General features: G+C 36.0%; 3 protein-coding genes across 6 annotated transcripts; 2 read left to right on the top strand and 1 right to left on the bottom strand.

Moving 5' to 3' along the window:
- The first annotated feature begins 68 nt into the window (after positions 1–68).
- LOC132125426 (ubiquinol-cytochrome-c reductase complex assembly factor 6) lies at positions 69–7,517 on the top strand. 2 transcript variants are annotated; one of them, XM_059536824.1, is made up of 3 exons: positions 69–192; positions 6,979–7,138; positions 7,361–7,517. In XM_059536824.1, exons 2-3 carry the CDS (start codon positions 7,031–7,033, stop codon positions 7,454–7,456), a joined length of 204 nt encoding a protein of 67 aa, XP_059392807.1. In that variant the 5' UTR covers positions 69–192; positions 6,979–7,030; the 3' UTR covers positions 7,457–7,517. The 2 variants fall into 2 exon arrangements, with proteins under 2 accessions (XP_059392807.1, XP_059392806.1); XM_059536823.1 differs by lacking the exon at positions 69–192 and adding an exon at positions 6,476–6,595.
- Positions 221–6,083, bottom strand: tdg.2 (thymine DNA glycosylase, tandem duplicate 2). Of its 3 annotated transcripts, none has more exons than XM_059536817.1 (11): positions 5,944–6,083; positions 5,536–5,608; positions 5,152–5,333; positions 4,885–5,078; positions 2,748–2,817; positions 2,526–2,661; positions 2,094–2,176; positions 1,932–2,026; positions 1,682–1,853; positions 1,469–1,591; positions 221–1,391 (listed from the first exon to the last, which is right to left on the bottom strand). In XM_059536817.1, the coding sequence occupies exons 1-11, from the start codon at positions 5,948–5,950 to the stop codon at positions 1,312–1,314; spliced, it is 1,215 nt and encodes a 404-aa protein (XP_059392800.1). In that variant the 5' UTR covers positions 5,951–6,083; the 3' UTR covers positions 221–1,311. The 3 variants fall into 3 exon arrangements, with proteins under 3 accessions (XP_059392800.1, XP_059392801.1, XP_059392803.1); XM_059536818.1 differs by having other exon boundaries at positions 5,536–5,604; positions 5,944–6,036; XM_059536820.1 differs by lacking the exon at positions 5,536–5,608 and having other exon boundaries at positions 5,944–6,075.
- Positions 7,518–7,864: 347 nt separating the features above from the next.
- On the top strand, positions 7,865–14,753 carry LOC132125418 (5'-nucleotidase domain-containing protein 3-like). The gene is made up of 14 exons (XM_059536809.1): positions 7,865–8,175; positions 8,657–8,841; positions 8,965–9,039; positions 9,121–9,176; positions 9,789–9,879; positions 10,044–10,181; positions 10,461–10,521; positions 11,204–11,306; positions 11,470–11,571; positions 11,761–11,842; positions 11,934–12,020; positions 12,377–12,517; positions 12,835–12,899; positions 13,858–14,753. The coding sequence occupies exons 1-14, from the start codon at positions 7,902–7,904 to the stop codon at positions 14,123–14,125; spliced, it is 1,728 nt and encodes a 575-aa protein (XP_059392792.1). The 5' UTR covers positions 7,865–7,901; the 3' UTR covers positions 14,126–14,753.
- Positions 14,754–15,478: the final 725 nt, after the last annotated feature.

Below are 15,478 nucleotides of genomic sequence, written 5' to 3'. Positions count from 1 at the left end.
CAGAGCGTGCTTCCTATTGGATGCGCTTCAGTAAATAAAATACGCCCGTTTCTCGTTTAGCAAAAGTCAAAATAAAGATCTTAAATACGTAGTTCGGTTGTCGCGATTTGCAACTTGCAAAATACATTTCTTCGTTGATTTATCAACAACGAATATTATGGTCGCTGCTTTTATTTCAGACGTATTAGAAAGGTATGTATTTTAACTTTAATTGTGACAATAACGAATACACATAGCTTTATTTGACCCTTAGTAATACATACATATAAAACATAAAATACAACTTACAAAATGACATACATAGTACATAATTATAGTTATGATGTAACAGGTATACATGGTACTAAACAGTTATGCATACTGATTTCAAATTAACAAAACACTAAAAAGTCTAAAAATAGCATTCAGAATGAGGTAAATTGAGTGATCTGTTTTCAAAAAGCACCATAACTTGGGACTGAGCATGCCATCTGCAATACTACTATAAATCCATGCATGGAGGACATGCACAGTGATAAACCTCTTCCAGAGTCCAGCCATGGATTCCATTAGGAATTTGTTGCACTGAAATACTCATATATATAAAAAAAAACAACAACAAAAAAAAAAACATGTGCATGTGAAAACATTTAAATACCACGCAAAAACACATACCTTCAGCTAATGGGAATACACATTACAAATCAAGTTTGGGTAAGATTTCTTTTTAAAGAGAGAAGTCTCTTATGCTCACAAAGGCTGCATTTATTTGACCCAAAATACAGTTAAAAAAGTAATATTGTGAAATATTATTACAATTTAAAATATATTTATGAATATATTTTAAAATGTAATTCATTCCAGTGATGCAAAGCTGAATTTTCAGCATCGTAACTCCAGTCTTCAGTCTCACATGGTCCTTCAGAAATCATTCTAATATGAAGATTTGCTGCTCACGTAACATTTACTATTACTTTGAATGTAGACAAGTGAAAAAACAATGCTGCTTAACATTTTTTGTGTTCAAATGAACAGTATTTGTTTGAAATGCATACTTGCTGAATATAAGTATTAATTTCTTTTACTAGCCCCAAACCTGTAAATAAACTGTAGTTTATGACTGAAGTTTCTTTAAAAGGATAAAAATAGAGGCACAAAATTAACAAATGTCTCAATCAGAAAGTCATTCACGCTTTCACGCACTGAGATCACAAATTAAATAATTCAGGTAACAACTCAGAATCAATCACTCAGAAACAGGCAAAACACATTAAAATATTATATAAAACAATAATAAAAAAAAAAGTTTAGTTGGTCCTTTTCCCAGGCTGTTTAGTTGCTGCTGCTACATCTGATGTCTGGAATCTGGTCTGCAAATGGCTGCATTGTCCAACGGTTGTCTGATACCTGGTCTAAAGAATTTTGACTATTATTACAAGCACCTGACACAAAACTGTTTATATTCTTTGCGCACACGGTATTTATAAACCTGTGTCTGTAGAAGGATGGACCCCAAATGCTTGCGGTGTGTGCTGCTGTGATCCATGGGCACAAGTCTCCTCATATCCAGGGTCATGCTGCTCTTCTTTGATTGACAGTCTTTTGGCATCCTCTAGAATAAACAATGACAAAAGGCATGACTAGTTAACAACTTATAATTTTGAACAAAACAAAACCGGCTTTCAATTGTGAAAGTCTTCACCTTTGGCCAGAGGCAGATCAAATGTGTAGCTTGTCTCTTGGATCTCTTGAGTCTTCACCACTCCCTTCATCTGATCCCTGAGCTCCTTTAACTTGATGAAGAAGTGCACTTTGTCCTGAGCACGAGGAAACTGGGCACAGCGTGGGCTTGATGATGGCATCAGATAGCAAACCTGAACAATAGAAGCTCATATCTAATCAATATGCAACTATAAACAGGAACATTTAACCATCAAGAAAGAAGCTCGTACCGTCTCAGTTTCCGGCACTTTGTAAGGCTGCAATCCGAACTCCAAGTTCTTTGCCTTTACTCCGAAAATCTCCTTGCAAAATGTTTCATAAATACCTGAAATATCAAACAGGATTAACTTTCATCATAAATATGTGTTTAGAATAGCAAGTCGACGACTTACATTTTCCATTGAACACAGCGATTAAAGGTCTGTACATCTGGAGCTTTTCCAGAAGCTGGTGGCCACCTTCACGGATCTCTTTGCTGCAAACCAACACTCAAGATATTCAAATGTATTCATATCACGCACTTCCTTGGGCATAAAGCTTATTTTTAAGGTGTGGTCTCATTAGCAAGATGTTGGAGAAATTTGCATTGTTTCAGACTTTCCAAAAAGGTCCAATCTCTGTTGTCAATAGTTTCTCAAAGCATGAAGCTTTGCTCGCACAGAAGTCACTTATAAAACCAAACCGCATGAATATGTTGCCAAACCTGCTTGGGGAAATCTTTCACCCTCACATGAAATGACTGAAATTTGTTTGCAAAATTTAGCTTAACAACCGTAAATGTGATCACACCTTTCACACGGATCATGTAAATGTTAAAGTCTTACTTTGATAAGTCTTTACTCCCAGGTGTAGTCCTCTCCACCATATTTGTGAAACCAATGCCATAGCGTTCAGGAAGCGTCTGATCATGCATGTGGTTGAGCTGTTCATCAGTCAGCCCAGAAAGATACAGGCATTTCCCTATGAGACATTCAACAAACAATCAAAAGACGAGCATAAATATAAGCATCCTTTACAAAAAAAAGAATAAGCTGCATAAAACATACAAAAGTGGTTCCCAGGATTTGGATAATGCCTTCCCTTGTAGGCTGACAAGAGTCCAGGATTGATGCCGATCTGTAAAAGTAGCATTGAGAATATGTATTAATTCAAATTAATTTTAAAATCCATAATTATTAATTTATAAATAAAAATAAATTAAAAATAGTTAGGTCCATATATATTTGGACACATACTGGAACTCATGGACATCAGCAGAGACTGGGTTTCCTCCTTTGTGCTTTGCCGGGCCTTTACTGCAGCTGACTTCAGTTGTTGTTTGTTTGTGGGTCTTTCTGCCTATAGTTTTGTCTTCAGCAAGCCACAAATGCCTGCTCAATCGGGTTGAGATCCCGAGATTGACTTGGCCATTTAAGAATATTCAACTTTTTTACCTTCAAAATCTCCTGGGTTGCTTTTGCTGTATGTTTTAGTTCATCATCCATTTGTACTATGAAGTGCCATCCAATCAACTTTGCTGCATTTGACTGAATCTGGGCAGAAAGTATATCCCTGTACTCTTCAGAATTCATCCGGCTGCCTCTGTCTCATCATGTCTCAAGTGGCCACTCAACTGAGACTGCTCTGCTCTCAGTTACTGAAGCCCTACGACTAGCAAGAGCAGCTTCAAAATCCTCAGTACTCTTCTTACTGGACCTGTCTGCTGCTTTTGACACCGTTAATCACCAGATTCTCCTGTCCACCCTCAGAAAGATGGGCATCTCTGGAACCGCACTCCTGTGGGTTAAGTCCTACCTCTCTGACAGATCCTCCAGTGTGTCTTGGAGGGGTGATGTTTCTAAGTCACAACACCTTGCTACTGGGGTTCCTCAAGGCTCAGTACTTGGACCACTTCTCTTCGCCATCTCCATTTCTAGCTGGATGAATGACCATCACCTTCAGCCTAACCTTACGAAGACATCCTGGTGATTCCAGCTAACCCATTGCTTAATCACAACTTCTCTATAACGCTGGGTTCGTCAACCATTACTCCTTCGAGGAAAGCCAGAAACCTAGTAGTTGTGATGGCTCATCAGTTAAGCTTCACAGACCACATTGCTACAACGACCCGGTCCTGCAGATTTGCCTTATACAACATCAGGAAGATTAGACCCTTCCTGTCAGAGCAAGCCACCCAACTTCTTGTCCAAGCTCTTGTTCTCTCCAGACTGGACTATTGTAATGCTCTCCTGGCGGGCCTTCCTGCATGTACTGTCAAGCCTCTGCAATTGATCCAGAATGCAGCAGCGAGGGTTGTCTTCAATGAGCCAAAAAAAGCTCACGTTACTCATCTCCTCATCAGGTTACACTGGCTACCAGTAGCCGCTCACATTAAATTCAAGGTACTGATGCTTGCCAACAAGACGACCACTGGCACGGCACCAACGTAGCTAAACTCACTGGTTAAATCTTATGTGCCCTCCAGAAGTTTGCGCTCTGCAAAGGGAATGATGCCTTGTGGTGCCATCCCAAAGAAGTTCAAAATCACTCTCACGGTCCTTCTCCTGGACTGTGCCCAGCTGGTGGAATGACCTCCCGATCTCAATTCGTACAGCCGAGTCTTTACTCATTTTCAAGAAACAGCTAAAGACTCATCTTTTTCGCCAGCACTTAACCAACTAATACTAGCACTTTTCCTTCTTTTCATTAAAAAAAAAAAAAAAAAAAAAACCTGGCTATGCGTTCTGTACTAGACTAACTAAGACTTGTCATGGCACTTGTATACTGTTGTTGTTCTCTTGTTGACCTGACTGCTTCTATTGTTCTCATTTGTAAGTCCCTTTGGATAAAAGCGTCTGTTAAATGATTAGATGTAAATGTAAATCACACTGCTCCACCATGTTTCACTGATGATCTAGAATGCTTTAGATCATGAGCTGTTCCAAGCCTTCTCCAATCATCCCTAACAATTGTCTGTTTCATTTGTATGGAGAGCTCCTTTGACCATGTGACATGGGTTCACAGCAACAGATTCTAAATGTAAATGGCACACTTAGACCTCAACTCCAGACCTTTTACCTGCTTAATTGATGTAGAAATAATGAAAGAGCAGCCCACATTGTGAAACATTGTGCCTGTGTCCAAATATATATGGACTGTACACATGTACTTAATTTATAGAACACATAAAAACCAGAAACTTACAATCAGCATGTCAAGATTATGTGTGATGATGTCTGGCAGCTTTTTAGCCATGACTTCCTCCACTGACATCCCGTTGAACCGATCTAACGTCCTCTTTGCTTTCTTGGCAGACTCTTCAGCTTCAGTCCTCTCCTTTCCTTCACCTTTTGGAGGCCTTCCCCTTTTCTTTCCTTTTGCTGGAGTCGTTGGAAGGGCTGCAAACCAGAAGTTTAATAAGCTGCAGAAACGTCCCAGTTAAATGCAATGTGAGGATGCAAAAGCTCGTACCTGGTGGTTGGGCAGAGAGTTGATGATGCTGTTGAGGTTGATCCGGATATGGATCTTGATGCACTGAAAGATCAGTCATGATTTTGTCCTCCACAGGTCTCTCGGTGTATTGGACGGCATTAAGCATCTGGTGGTACTGTGGCACCTGCTCTGCCTGGTACTGCTGAGTATTGGTTTGATACCTGAGAAAACAAAATTACAAAGACACTGCACTTACTTCTAAATCTACGACAATAATCTGATCTTTTACTTGTCAGTGTTTACACATTTACCATACACCTTCATATCCCATTTTGAAAGCATTTGTTGGTATACACATCACTAATTTATTTAAAACATAAGAAAGCAACTCTTTTGGGATCTTTTGGGGCTGGGCAAACTCACCAGTACTGAAGATAATCCATATCGGCCGTCAGAGATGAATACTGCCTTTCTTCCATCTTAACTGGTGGTCTTACTTTAATAGATTAATATTCATGTTTATGTTACTGATATGCCAGCTGGTAAACCACACCTCCCTTTGTTTAATTCTCTGCTACTATCCTATTTTCATTATGATTATCTTATCAATTAAACGTCACAGGATAATTTAAAATAGTAATTTGATCTAAAAACATACATATTTAAAAAACTTCAACCTATGTTATGAGCAGAACTGTAGGATGCAGCTAACTAGCTCGTTACACTCAATAAGCTAAGAGCTGTGTGGACCATTGACGAAATACAAGCATTAAAATCACTCGTTTCTTCAAATACAGATATAATTTTCTGCGTTAGGATTATAAATCTTACCTGCCATATATATTCTTCAGACCTTTTCTGGCACATTTGAGTATTTTAGTGCAGTAAAAGCTAAAAGATGCTACACATGATGAATGCAGCCGGTGTAAGTAAAAATATCAACAAAGGTAAAGATTAAATTCAAAATAAAAGTCCTTCGGTAATGCAGGGTGAAACGATGTAGTTACATAGTTTCTGGATTCAAAGCTTTTATATTTTTTAAATCTAATTATTATATATGGTGATTTGAAATTAACACGGTAAAACATTAATACGAGCAACTATTGGTGCCGAATTTAAATCCATACTTTTATACAATAAATTTCTAATGGCTGGCTTCACATTGTTGGACTCGACCATTATTTTCAAAGGAGGGTTCGCATTTTTCTCTTTTTACAATGTTTTATATAAAACACATCTTATGGCGTGCTTGAATTACCGATGTTCAAATACGTTTAAAAAAAGTATTAATTTAATAAATTTAATTATCTTATCATTACTTAGAGCAATTACGACAAACCATCCATTTCAGCACTCCCCTTTGATAAAAGTGATTTACAAGACGTCCAAAGCGAACATGTGAGACATGTAACAAGAACCTTTAATTACTGCCGAATGTCGTGCTACAAAACCTGTGATGTTATTTCGATTGTAACATAACAAGGTTAGTATAATGATATGTCTCTCCAGATTATAATACTGCTTTTATATAATCGCACATATGCTTAATTTGCTGCTACGTTTAATACAGCTAACGTTAGCTGTGATGAAATGACCTTATAGCAAGAGGTGATTAAATTGACTGTTACTATACTTATCTGTCACTTTAAATGCTTACGTGTTCATTATTTAAAATAATGTTGTTTTTTAAAGTCATTTTGACATAATTGTATACATGATTAATAATATTTGGTGCTGTTGTTAAAAATAGTAATTAAATCCTTTAATTGTTTATATGAGTTAACACTACCCAACATTTCCTTTCTATTTAAATATTAACAGAGCAATTAGAAGGGCAATTGAAATAAACAGTTTTTCTTTCTTTAGGTTACAATTCTCTTAATTGGCAGAACATTTGTCAGCCAGCTGACTTTAAAGGATGCCAGCAGGTGTATCGTGGCCGAGATATCTGAGGATGTTTGCAGCCAGTGTGTTGTCAATGTTTGCTGGAGCACAGGTTGTGCATCAGTATTACCGTCCTGATTTAGTAAGTTTCCAAATCAGATTTTGTGCTCTTTTTATTTGTTTAGGTGTTTGTGCTACCATTTTATTTTTGTAATTTAACTGTAGTGACTTTATTGATTGATTGATTGAATTACATACACCAATGAATTTTTCTCAATATATCCAGAAATATATCCAGGGTGCATTTTGGTTGACCGTAAACAAAGTATAGTATAAACAATGTTGTTTTTTTCTAACATTATAGACCATTCCAGAGGTTCCACCGAAGCCTGGAGAACTGCAAACAGAGCTTCTCGGCTTGAAAGACAGACAGACAGATGCAGCATCTCAGAAACAATGACCTGTTGATTTGTTATTCATAACTAATGTGTATAAATACACGCATATAGATATGAAAAGAAGCCTAACTAAAATGATGCATTTTTTTAAATTCTGTGAATAAAGCTATTTATACAAACTTGTACTGTGTCTTTATTTATCATATAACATACTTTGTAACTCATTGCTCTGTAACAGTTAAGCTTTGTGTTATTATAACCTAATTCAAAATGTCTCTAACCATTTCAGATCTTTAATTACTTAATTTAGGAAAGCAATAAATTAGATCATTATTAAAAACATAACGCTCCTCTGGATTTTTTGTTTCTGAATTATATTAATGATAGCGATTTTTGTTGCTCTGGACTTTTATTGTGTAAATGAGCCTGTACGGAAGTAAGCGTGTGAGAATGTATAGCTGTCAGCGCTCCTCTGTCGGACAGGGGGTAGCTCTGGTGCGGGGAAACATGCCGACCTTGTCCTTGCCGCTTTCAAACCTCTTCAGAAATCAGGAGGGATTTAAGAGACTTTTCGCGCACTTGAAGTCTTTGCACACTAGAAGCGGGATATGGAGAGTCAACAGCAGCAGCACGCCGTGGGTCTCGAGCTCTGCTTTCGTGGCCCGGGGGAGAGCGGATCCTGTGGGACAGCTCACAGCAGGGAACATGTGCACCCGCTCCAGTGGCGACAAGACCAGCTGGCTCTGGTCTGTTTACAATGAAACCAAACAGCAAACACAAGGTCAGTTCAGATACTTGTTCTTGAAATGCCTGATTCCTCTTAAGACGCTGGTCATCTGTCAGAGGGCAGAAACGCATGTTAGATGTTGTACTTTATATTGACCATCTATATATAATTTTATTTCTATTTTATCCTAGAATTAACCTACATTATAATGTATTATATTGTATGGGCTGTAACCTTTATTGAAATTATATTATGCTGGTTACTCTGTCATGTTTGGACATGATGCTTTTTTATGACTATAATACTTGAGAAACATTTTTTAATAATACGTTTTTATTTACTTATAAATAATATAATATAATATTAAGTCATTATATTAACGTACTATTGTAGTAATTATCAATATTAAAATTCAGTAATCATTTTAGTTCATTTTTAAGTTATTATATTTATTAAAACTTGGCAAACATAATAAAAATGTGAATTTAAAGTGTCAATTATTTATTAACACATTTGTTTTCTATGTCCACGACAGATTTAATTCCTGTGATATCAAAGAACTTTGTGAACCCAGACACCATCTTTGCTAATAATCAGATGAGTCTGCAGGACATTGAGATCTATGGCTTTGACTATGATTACACACTTGCATTCTACTCCAGTCACCTTCACACACAAATATTCAACATCGCCCGAGACATCCTCATCAACGAGCACAGGGTGAGTGACCCAAGACTTCATTTATGTATATATAATATTGTTACATTTTGTAAGAATTACTAAGTGGCACAGAACTTAAACACTTGAACAGAAATTCATGTTTTCTTTCTGTCCACATAACAGTATCCAGAAGGACTAAGGGAATATGATTATATATCGAATTTTGTGATTCGTGGTCTGCACTATGATGTTCAGAAGGTACGTGTCCAGTCCTGATCTACTTTAGATGAAGATTTTATAGGTATCCTGGCTAACCTGTAAGTCTTATCTGGTTACTAGGCCTTACTGATGAAGATCGATGCCTTTCATTATATCCAGCTGGGTACAGTGTACAGGTAGAGTGCATCTACTATGATTTTTATACATTAATATTAAAGGGATAGTTCACCGGAAAATAAAAATTCTCTCATTGATTACTCACCCTCATGTCGTTCCAAACCAGCAAGACCTTTCGTTCATCTTCGGAACACAAATTAAGATCTTTTTGATGAAATCCGAGAGCTTTCTGACCCTCCATAGACAGCAATACATCTGACACGTTCAAGGCCCAGAAACGTAGAGGACATTGTTAAAACAGTCCACGTGACATCAGTGGTTGAACCATAATTTTATGAAGCTATGAGAATACTTTCATGGTTTTGTTGTGCACAAAAAGTATTCTCGTAGTTTCATAACATTGTTGGACCACTGATGTCACAAGGACTGTTTTAATGATGTCCCTACCACCTTTCTGGGCCTTGAATGTGTCAGTTGCTTTGCTGTCTGTGTAGGGTCAGAAAGCTCTCGGATTTCATCAAAAATATCTTAATTTGTTTTCTGAAAATGAACTAAAGTCTTACAGGTTTGGAACCACATGAAGGTGAGTAAATAATAATATAATTAAAAATTTTTGGCTGGACTATCCCTTTAATCTCAGAATAGATTCAATTATTTGAATGTTTCTGTAGGGGTCTTAATCCTGTGCCAGAAAAGGAGGTCATTGCGATGTATGAAGGCTCCCACGTACCCCTCGAGATCATGAGTGACTACTATGGCAAGGTCTGTAAGCTTGGGCTCTTTTGCTTGTCAAAGGTTTTGTTTGTGCTGATATGTGTCGAAATTTAGCTGGAAAAATAATAGCAATTTAGCAAGCACTGCTCACACAGAAGTACAGCAGTAAATATGAGCTCCTTTAACACCGCTCTTTCAATCTCTCCATACAGAGCTCTCACGGTCACACCATGAAGCAGTTCATGGATATCTTCTCCCTGCCAGAAATGACGCTGCTGTCCTGTGTTAATGACTACTTCATGAAGCACAACATTGACTACGAGCCTGTTCATCTTTATAAAGACGTCAAGGTACAGCTGTTCCTCAAAACGTGTCATGTATCAGAGCAGGAAACTGTGTGCGGTCGTATTTAGGGTAACGCTGATGTCAGAAAGCACAGGATCTCTTGATCTCTTGAGTCCTGCCCGTAATTATGAATTAACAAGTCTCAAAGGGCATGTGACTGTGCCTAGATGAAATGACCGAGAGCTTTCTGGCAGTGCGTCAGGGCTCTGTATGCGGTTTTAGTGCAGAACATTGAGACTGGCTTATATATGATATTCTGCATCTGGTCTGTTCTTCATTCCCAGGAGGCCATAGGAGACGTCCACGTCAGAGGGATTATGTATCGAGTGATAGAGGCTGATATCGGTAAGTTTCTTTTCTTACCTGGGCCTGCATAAAGACCTCATTATAGAAATATGTCCGCTTGAGAGATCTGAACAAGTCAAAGTTTAACATGACATAGTCACGGGAATCGCATATTAATGATAATAAATGTGTTGTAAGTACTGTATAAAAATTAACAATATATTAATATACAAAAAATAAATAATAATAATAATAGTATACTGTAATATACAAAATAAAGTGTAATATTATATTGATATGCATTAATTAAATAATATATATTTTTCTATTTTAATCACATTTATATTGAGTCTATTTATAGAATTATTTGTAGTAATATGATTATTGTGATTAATAAATAATAACTATGTACTGAAACGAACCATATAACATTTTTATAATATGGATCTGCAGCTCTATAATAATACAAATAATTGCATTTATGCTTAATCTATTTTATTTTTTTAATAATAAAGTATGATGTTATATTAATACATATTTATTATTATTACAGTTTAAAACTATGTACTCCGTAATATGTAATATATAATGTAACATTTATGTAAAAATAATATTTATATTAAATCTAGATTATCATCAACTACTATCATTATTATTTAATTTATTATGATTAAATGATTGTAATTATTGAATCACACAGTTTCAATATTCTTGTAACCCCTTGTTTTTTTCCTTTCTGCAGAGAAGTACATCTGTTACGGGGAGCAGACACATGCTGTTTTACGGAAGCTATCTAAGAACGGAAAGAAGATGTTTTTGATCACGAACAGCCCTTTTGATTTTGTGTAAGTGCAAACAAGATGCTAAACTCAAAAGTCAAAATAAACATCAATGCACAGGAAAAATGCATATCACATGACACGAGAGACACCTTACTAAGAATTTCTACAAACTGATCATATGAAATCCATGTTTCAAATCAAATGTCTTGGTAATTCCTTTATTCAGAGATCGAGGCATGAACTACATAGTTGGTAAAGACTGGCGGGAGCTGTTCGATGTTGTCATAGTGCAGGCCGACAAGCCAGGCTTTTTCAATGACAAGAGGAAGTAAGTTCCTAAAACCCAGAGAAAGCGCTTCAGCTAAACGTGGCAGCGCTGAATCGCTCCTGAACAATGCCATTCTGACATAATTACAGCCTCATGACAAATAACCTTTGAGGAAGTATTTAGGCATGCCAACCTTTTTTGAATCCAAAAAGTATATGTATTTGTGTTGTGTTTTTCCGGTTTCTGAAGACCGTTCAGACGAGTAACTGATAAAGGTGTGTTGTTATGGGACAGGATTCACCACCTTGAGAAAGGGCAGATCTATAAACAGGTAATATTTAATTCCCCGGTGTTCAGCTGCGAACTGTTTCTATTCAGGGAAGACGCTGGAATCTGATCTGTTCACTTTATCTGTTTGCCAGGGAAACCTGTATGAGTTTTTGCGGCTTACAGGCTGGAGGGGGTCAAAGGTTTTGTACTTCGGAGATCACATTTACAGCGACCTTGCCGTAAGGATCATATTCTTGTCATTTTCTGCGTGTACACAAACCTTCTGCTTTTATTGTGATAATAAGGTACACACTGATACTAGGTAACACAATCCATTTTTAACTACATTGAACTATGTCTTACCAATTCTAGTTATATTAGTTTGAAGTTTTTCTAATCAAAAGTTGTATTGCTTTATTCTGGATTTATTGTTTTGGGATTCTAGGATATGCAGAGTATTAGTAGTTCTGTCTTATTAATGTCATGTGCATGTCAGAATTAAACATGTCTCAACATGCCTTGTACTGATATTTATTTAAGACGATGAATAGATTATGCAAATGTTGATGTGATGAAAATGTCATGATGGGTGTAGGACCTGACCCTGAAACACGGTTGGAGAACAGGAGCTATCATTCCTGAGCTGCGTAAAGAGATCAAAATCATGAATACTGAGGAGTACGTCCACACCATGACCTGGCTGCAGGCCCTGACCGGACTGCTGGAACAAATGCAGGTCAGACCACCCGTTGGCCCTTTAAATAACAAAAAAAAACATTTCAAATGTGCTATTATTTGAACATTAGTCCAAAAAGGTAATCTAAATGTAAAAAAGCAAACATTAACATGCAAATATCCAGTATTGACCAATAAATTAAAATACATCTCTAATATTGCGTGGTAACTAATAAGCTACCAATATAACGTGTTTTATTTATTTTTTTACTTGAATGCTGTCACCCAACTGAAAAGAACTGCATTATATGTCATTTTCATGTCCATATGTCCTCTCCATATGGGCTGGTTATGAAACTATTTTTCGTTATGTTGCAGGTGCACCAGGACCCTGAGTCACAAACGGTGATTCAGCAGTGGATCAATGAAAGGGAGGAGATGAGGTACTCCTTAATATTATCTACTATCATTTAGATAATAATATTATATATTATAACTTGTTATAATATTATCCTTAATATATATATTTTTAAGGTGATTTAAAAAATATATATATTCTACAAACAGACCAGTACTTTTTTAATTAAATTTAGATACTATTATATACTCGTGTGGGTTTTTTTTAAAGAATGTCTGTATAGTATTTATACATTTTTATTTCAGTTTTATAGTTTTTTTTTATATCGTTACACTAAATTAAAATAAGAAATGTTGCCCTAGCCGAAATAAGTTTAGATTAAAATTGTTTTTTAAAAACTGTTGTAAATTTTATTTCAAGTAAAAAAAAATAGATGGTATTAGTTTTAGCTCCAGTTAAAGGGATAGCTCAGTGAAAAATAAAAATTCTATCATTAATTACTCACGCTCACGTCGTTCCAAATGTGTAAGAGCTTTGTTCATCTTTGGAACAAGATTATAACAAATTAAGATATTTTTAATGAAATCGGAGAGCTTTCTGACCCTGCATAGACACCAGTGCAACTGACACGTTCAAGAAACGTATTAAGGACATCAGTGAAATAGTCCATGTGACATCAGTGGCTCAAATTCATGAAACTGCCAGAATACATTTTGTGCACAAAGAAAACAAAAAAAATAGATTGTATTCACTGTATAAGAAATTAATTACAGAATTTTCATTTTTGGGAATTTTCAACTATCCCTTTAACTACTATAACCTTAACAGACACACACATTTGGGTTCATTATAGAGAAATTTGACATTGACATTTTTCTAACCAATGTATACATTATGCTATATTGATGGCATAGAGAAAATGTTATAGTTTTAGATGAACCTAGGTGTTTTGAGTTATTGTATTTTATTCAAATTGAGTTTGAAATGGCCAAAAAGTGTCACGTTTTTGTATCCAGTTATTAAAAACAATTTGTTTCCAACAGGTTACGTACCAAAGACATCTTCAACATCCAGTTTGGTAGTCTTTTCCGCACATACCACAATCCGACCTACTTCACGCGCCGTCTCTCCCGCTTCGCCGACATCTACATGGCGTCCCTCAGCTGTCTGCTGAACTATGACCTCCAGCACACCTTCTACCCCAGACGCACGCCCCTGCAGCACGAGTCTCCCATCTGGCCCGAGCAGACCAGCACCGGAGCCATTAACATCCCCTTCCAGAGCCACAGCACAACCCCCAAACCTGAGTAGAGAGGCCACACGAGACACAGGACAGTTACATGTTACATCACTTGAGTCAGATTCAGCTCTAGTTTTAAAGACACATGTGGGTGAGTCCCTTCATATAACTCCTGTGCTGTGATACCTTGTTTTTGATACCATGTAAAACACTGCATGGACGAGAGAGTGCTTAAGGAACATTGTGGTATTTTAATGTGCCTCGTAGTGTAGGAGAGATTTTATTTTGTTGTTCGCAGCCTTTCTTTCATCATTGCCCTTTATAAATCTTAGAATACTTGACACTCAAGAAAGTGAATGTACATGTGAAAGGGTTAAAAGTTGATTTTGAGCTGAACCAGGTTTCAAGAAGCTAATAAAGAACAACTTTTATTAGGACCAAAGGGGAAACTCTCAGGAAGGCAGATAGACGATATATTCATTTTGAAATGATCATTAAAAAAATCAGTTTTTAATATTTTAAAAGCCTTACATACTTTGTTTAGTGATGTGTGATGATAATAATGTACAATTGGCTTCATAAGTTTGAAACCACTAGTGATTTCTGTTGTGATAATAAGCAGACCAATTGTTTTCAAAATTAATAAGCAGCAGCACCAAATCAATATATTATGTGACGTTGACGACTGAAGTTGCTTTTCCCTTACATTTTACAATTTATTAACCCCTTAACTGTCACCCCGTCCCGAATACGGGACGCCTAGGTTTACTTCACTATATTACAAGCTAATCTAATCTTGAAAAACTACTGTATATATCATTGGAAAGGTCTAAGACTCCCAAATAAATATTTTACCAATGTTTTTTGTTAAAAATTATGTAGGAAAATTAATAGATCAATTTATGACAAGAGTGCACCCTCAAAAATCTAAATTATAACAGGAGTTTTGACTACTTCGTTTTCTTTTTCTCTTTCACATTTCAGAAATCATCAGAAGTTATATATCAACTGAAAACTTAAAATTTCAAAATTCATCCTTTAAAACCCATTTTAAAATCAGACATTGCATTACAATGTAAATGGTACATCAATATCATGTTACAAAATGTTTTCAGTCATGAATTATAAAAATTTAGGTTAGTATCATGCACATTCAAGTCTATCTTCAAAAACGTGAGTGACAGTTAAGGGGTTTAAAGTAGAAATCAGTTGTTTTAAATATTTGAATAATACAGTATTTCATAATATTACTGTTTTACTTTTAAATTATTAAAAAAAATGCAGCCTTTGGTGAACATTAGAGACTTATAGAAACATAAAAAAAATATTTTCGATCCTCAATCTTTTAAACTGCTGTTCTTTTTATTACAAATTATATACTTTATAAAAATAGAGTGAAAAGTTCAAAATATATGTGAATTTGA

This window comes from Carassius carassius, chromosome 43, assembly GCF_963082965.1.
Source record: "Carassius carassius chromosome 43, fCarCar2.1, whole genome shotgun sequence".
In the NCBI taxonomy this organism is placed as follows: domain Eukaryota; kingdom Metazoa; phylum Chordata; class Actinopteri; order Cypriniformes; family Cyprinidae; genus Carassius; species Carassius carassius.
The sequence above is the reverse complement of the archived record's forward strand: the minus strand, read 5'-3'. Positions and strand labels throughout refer to the sequence as shown.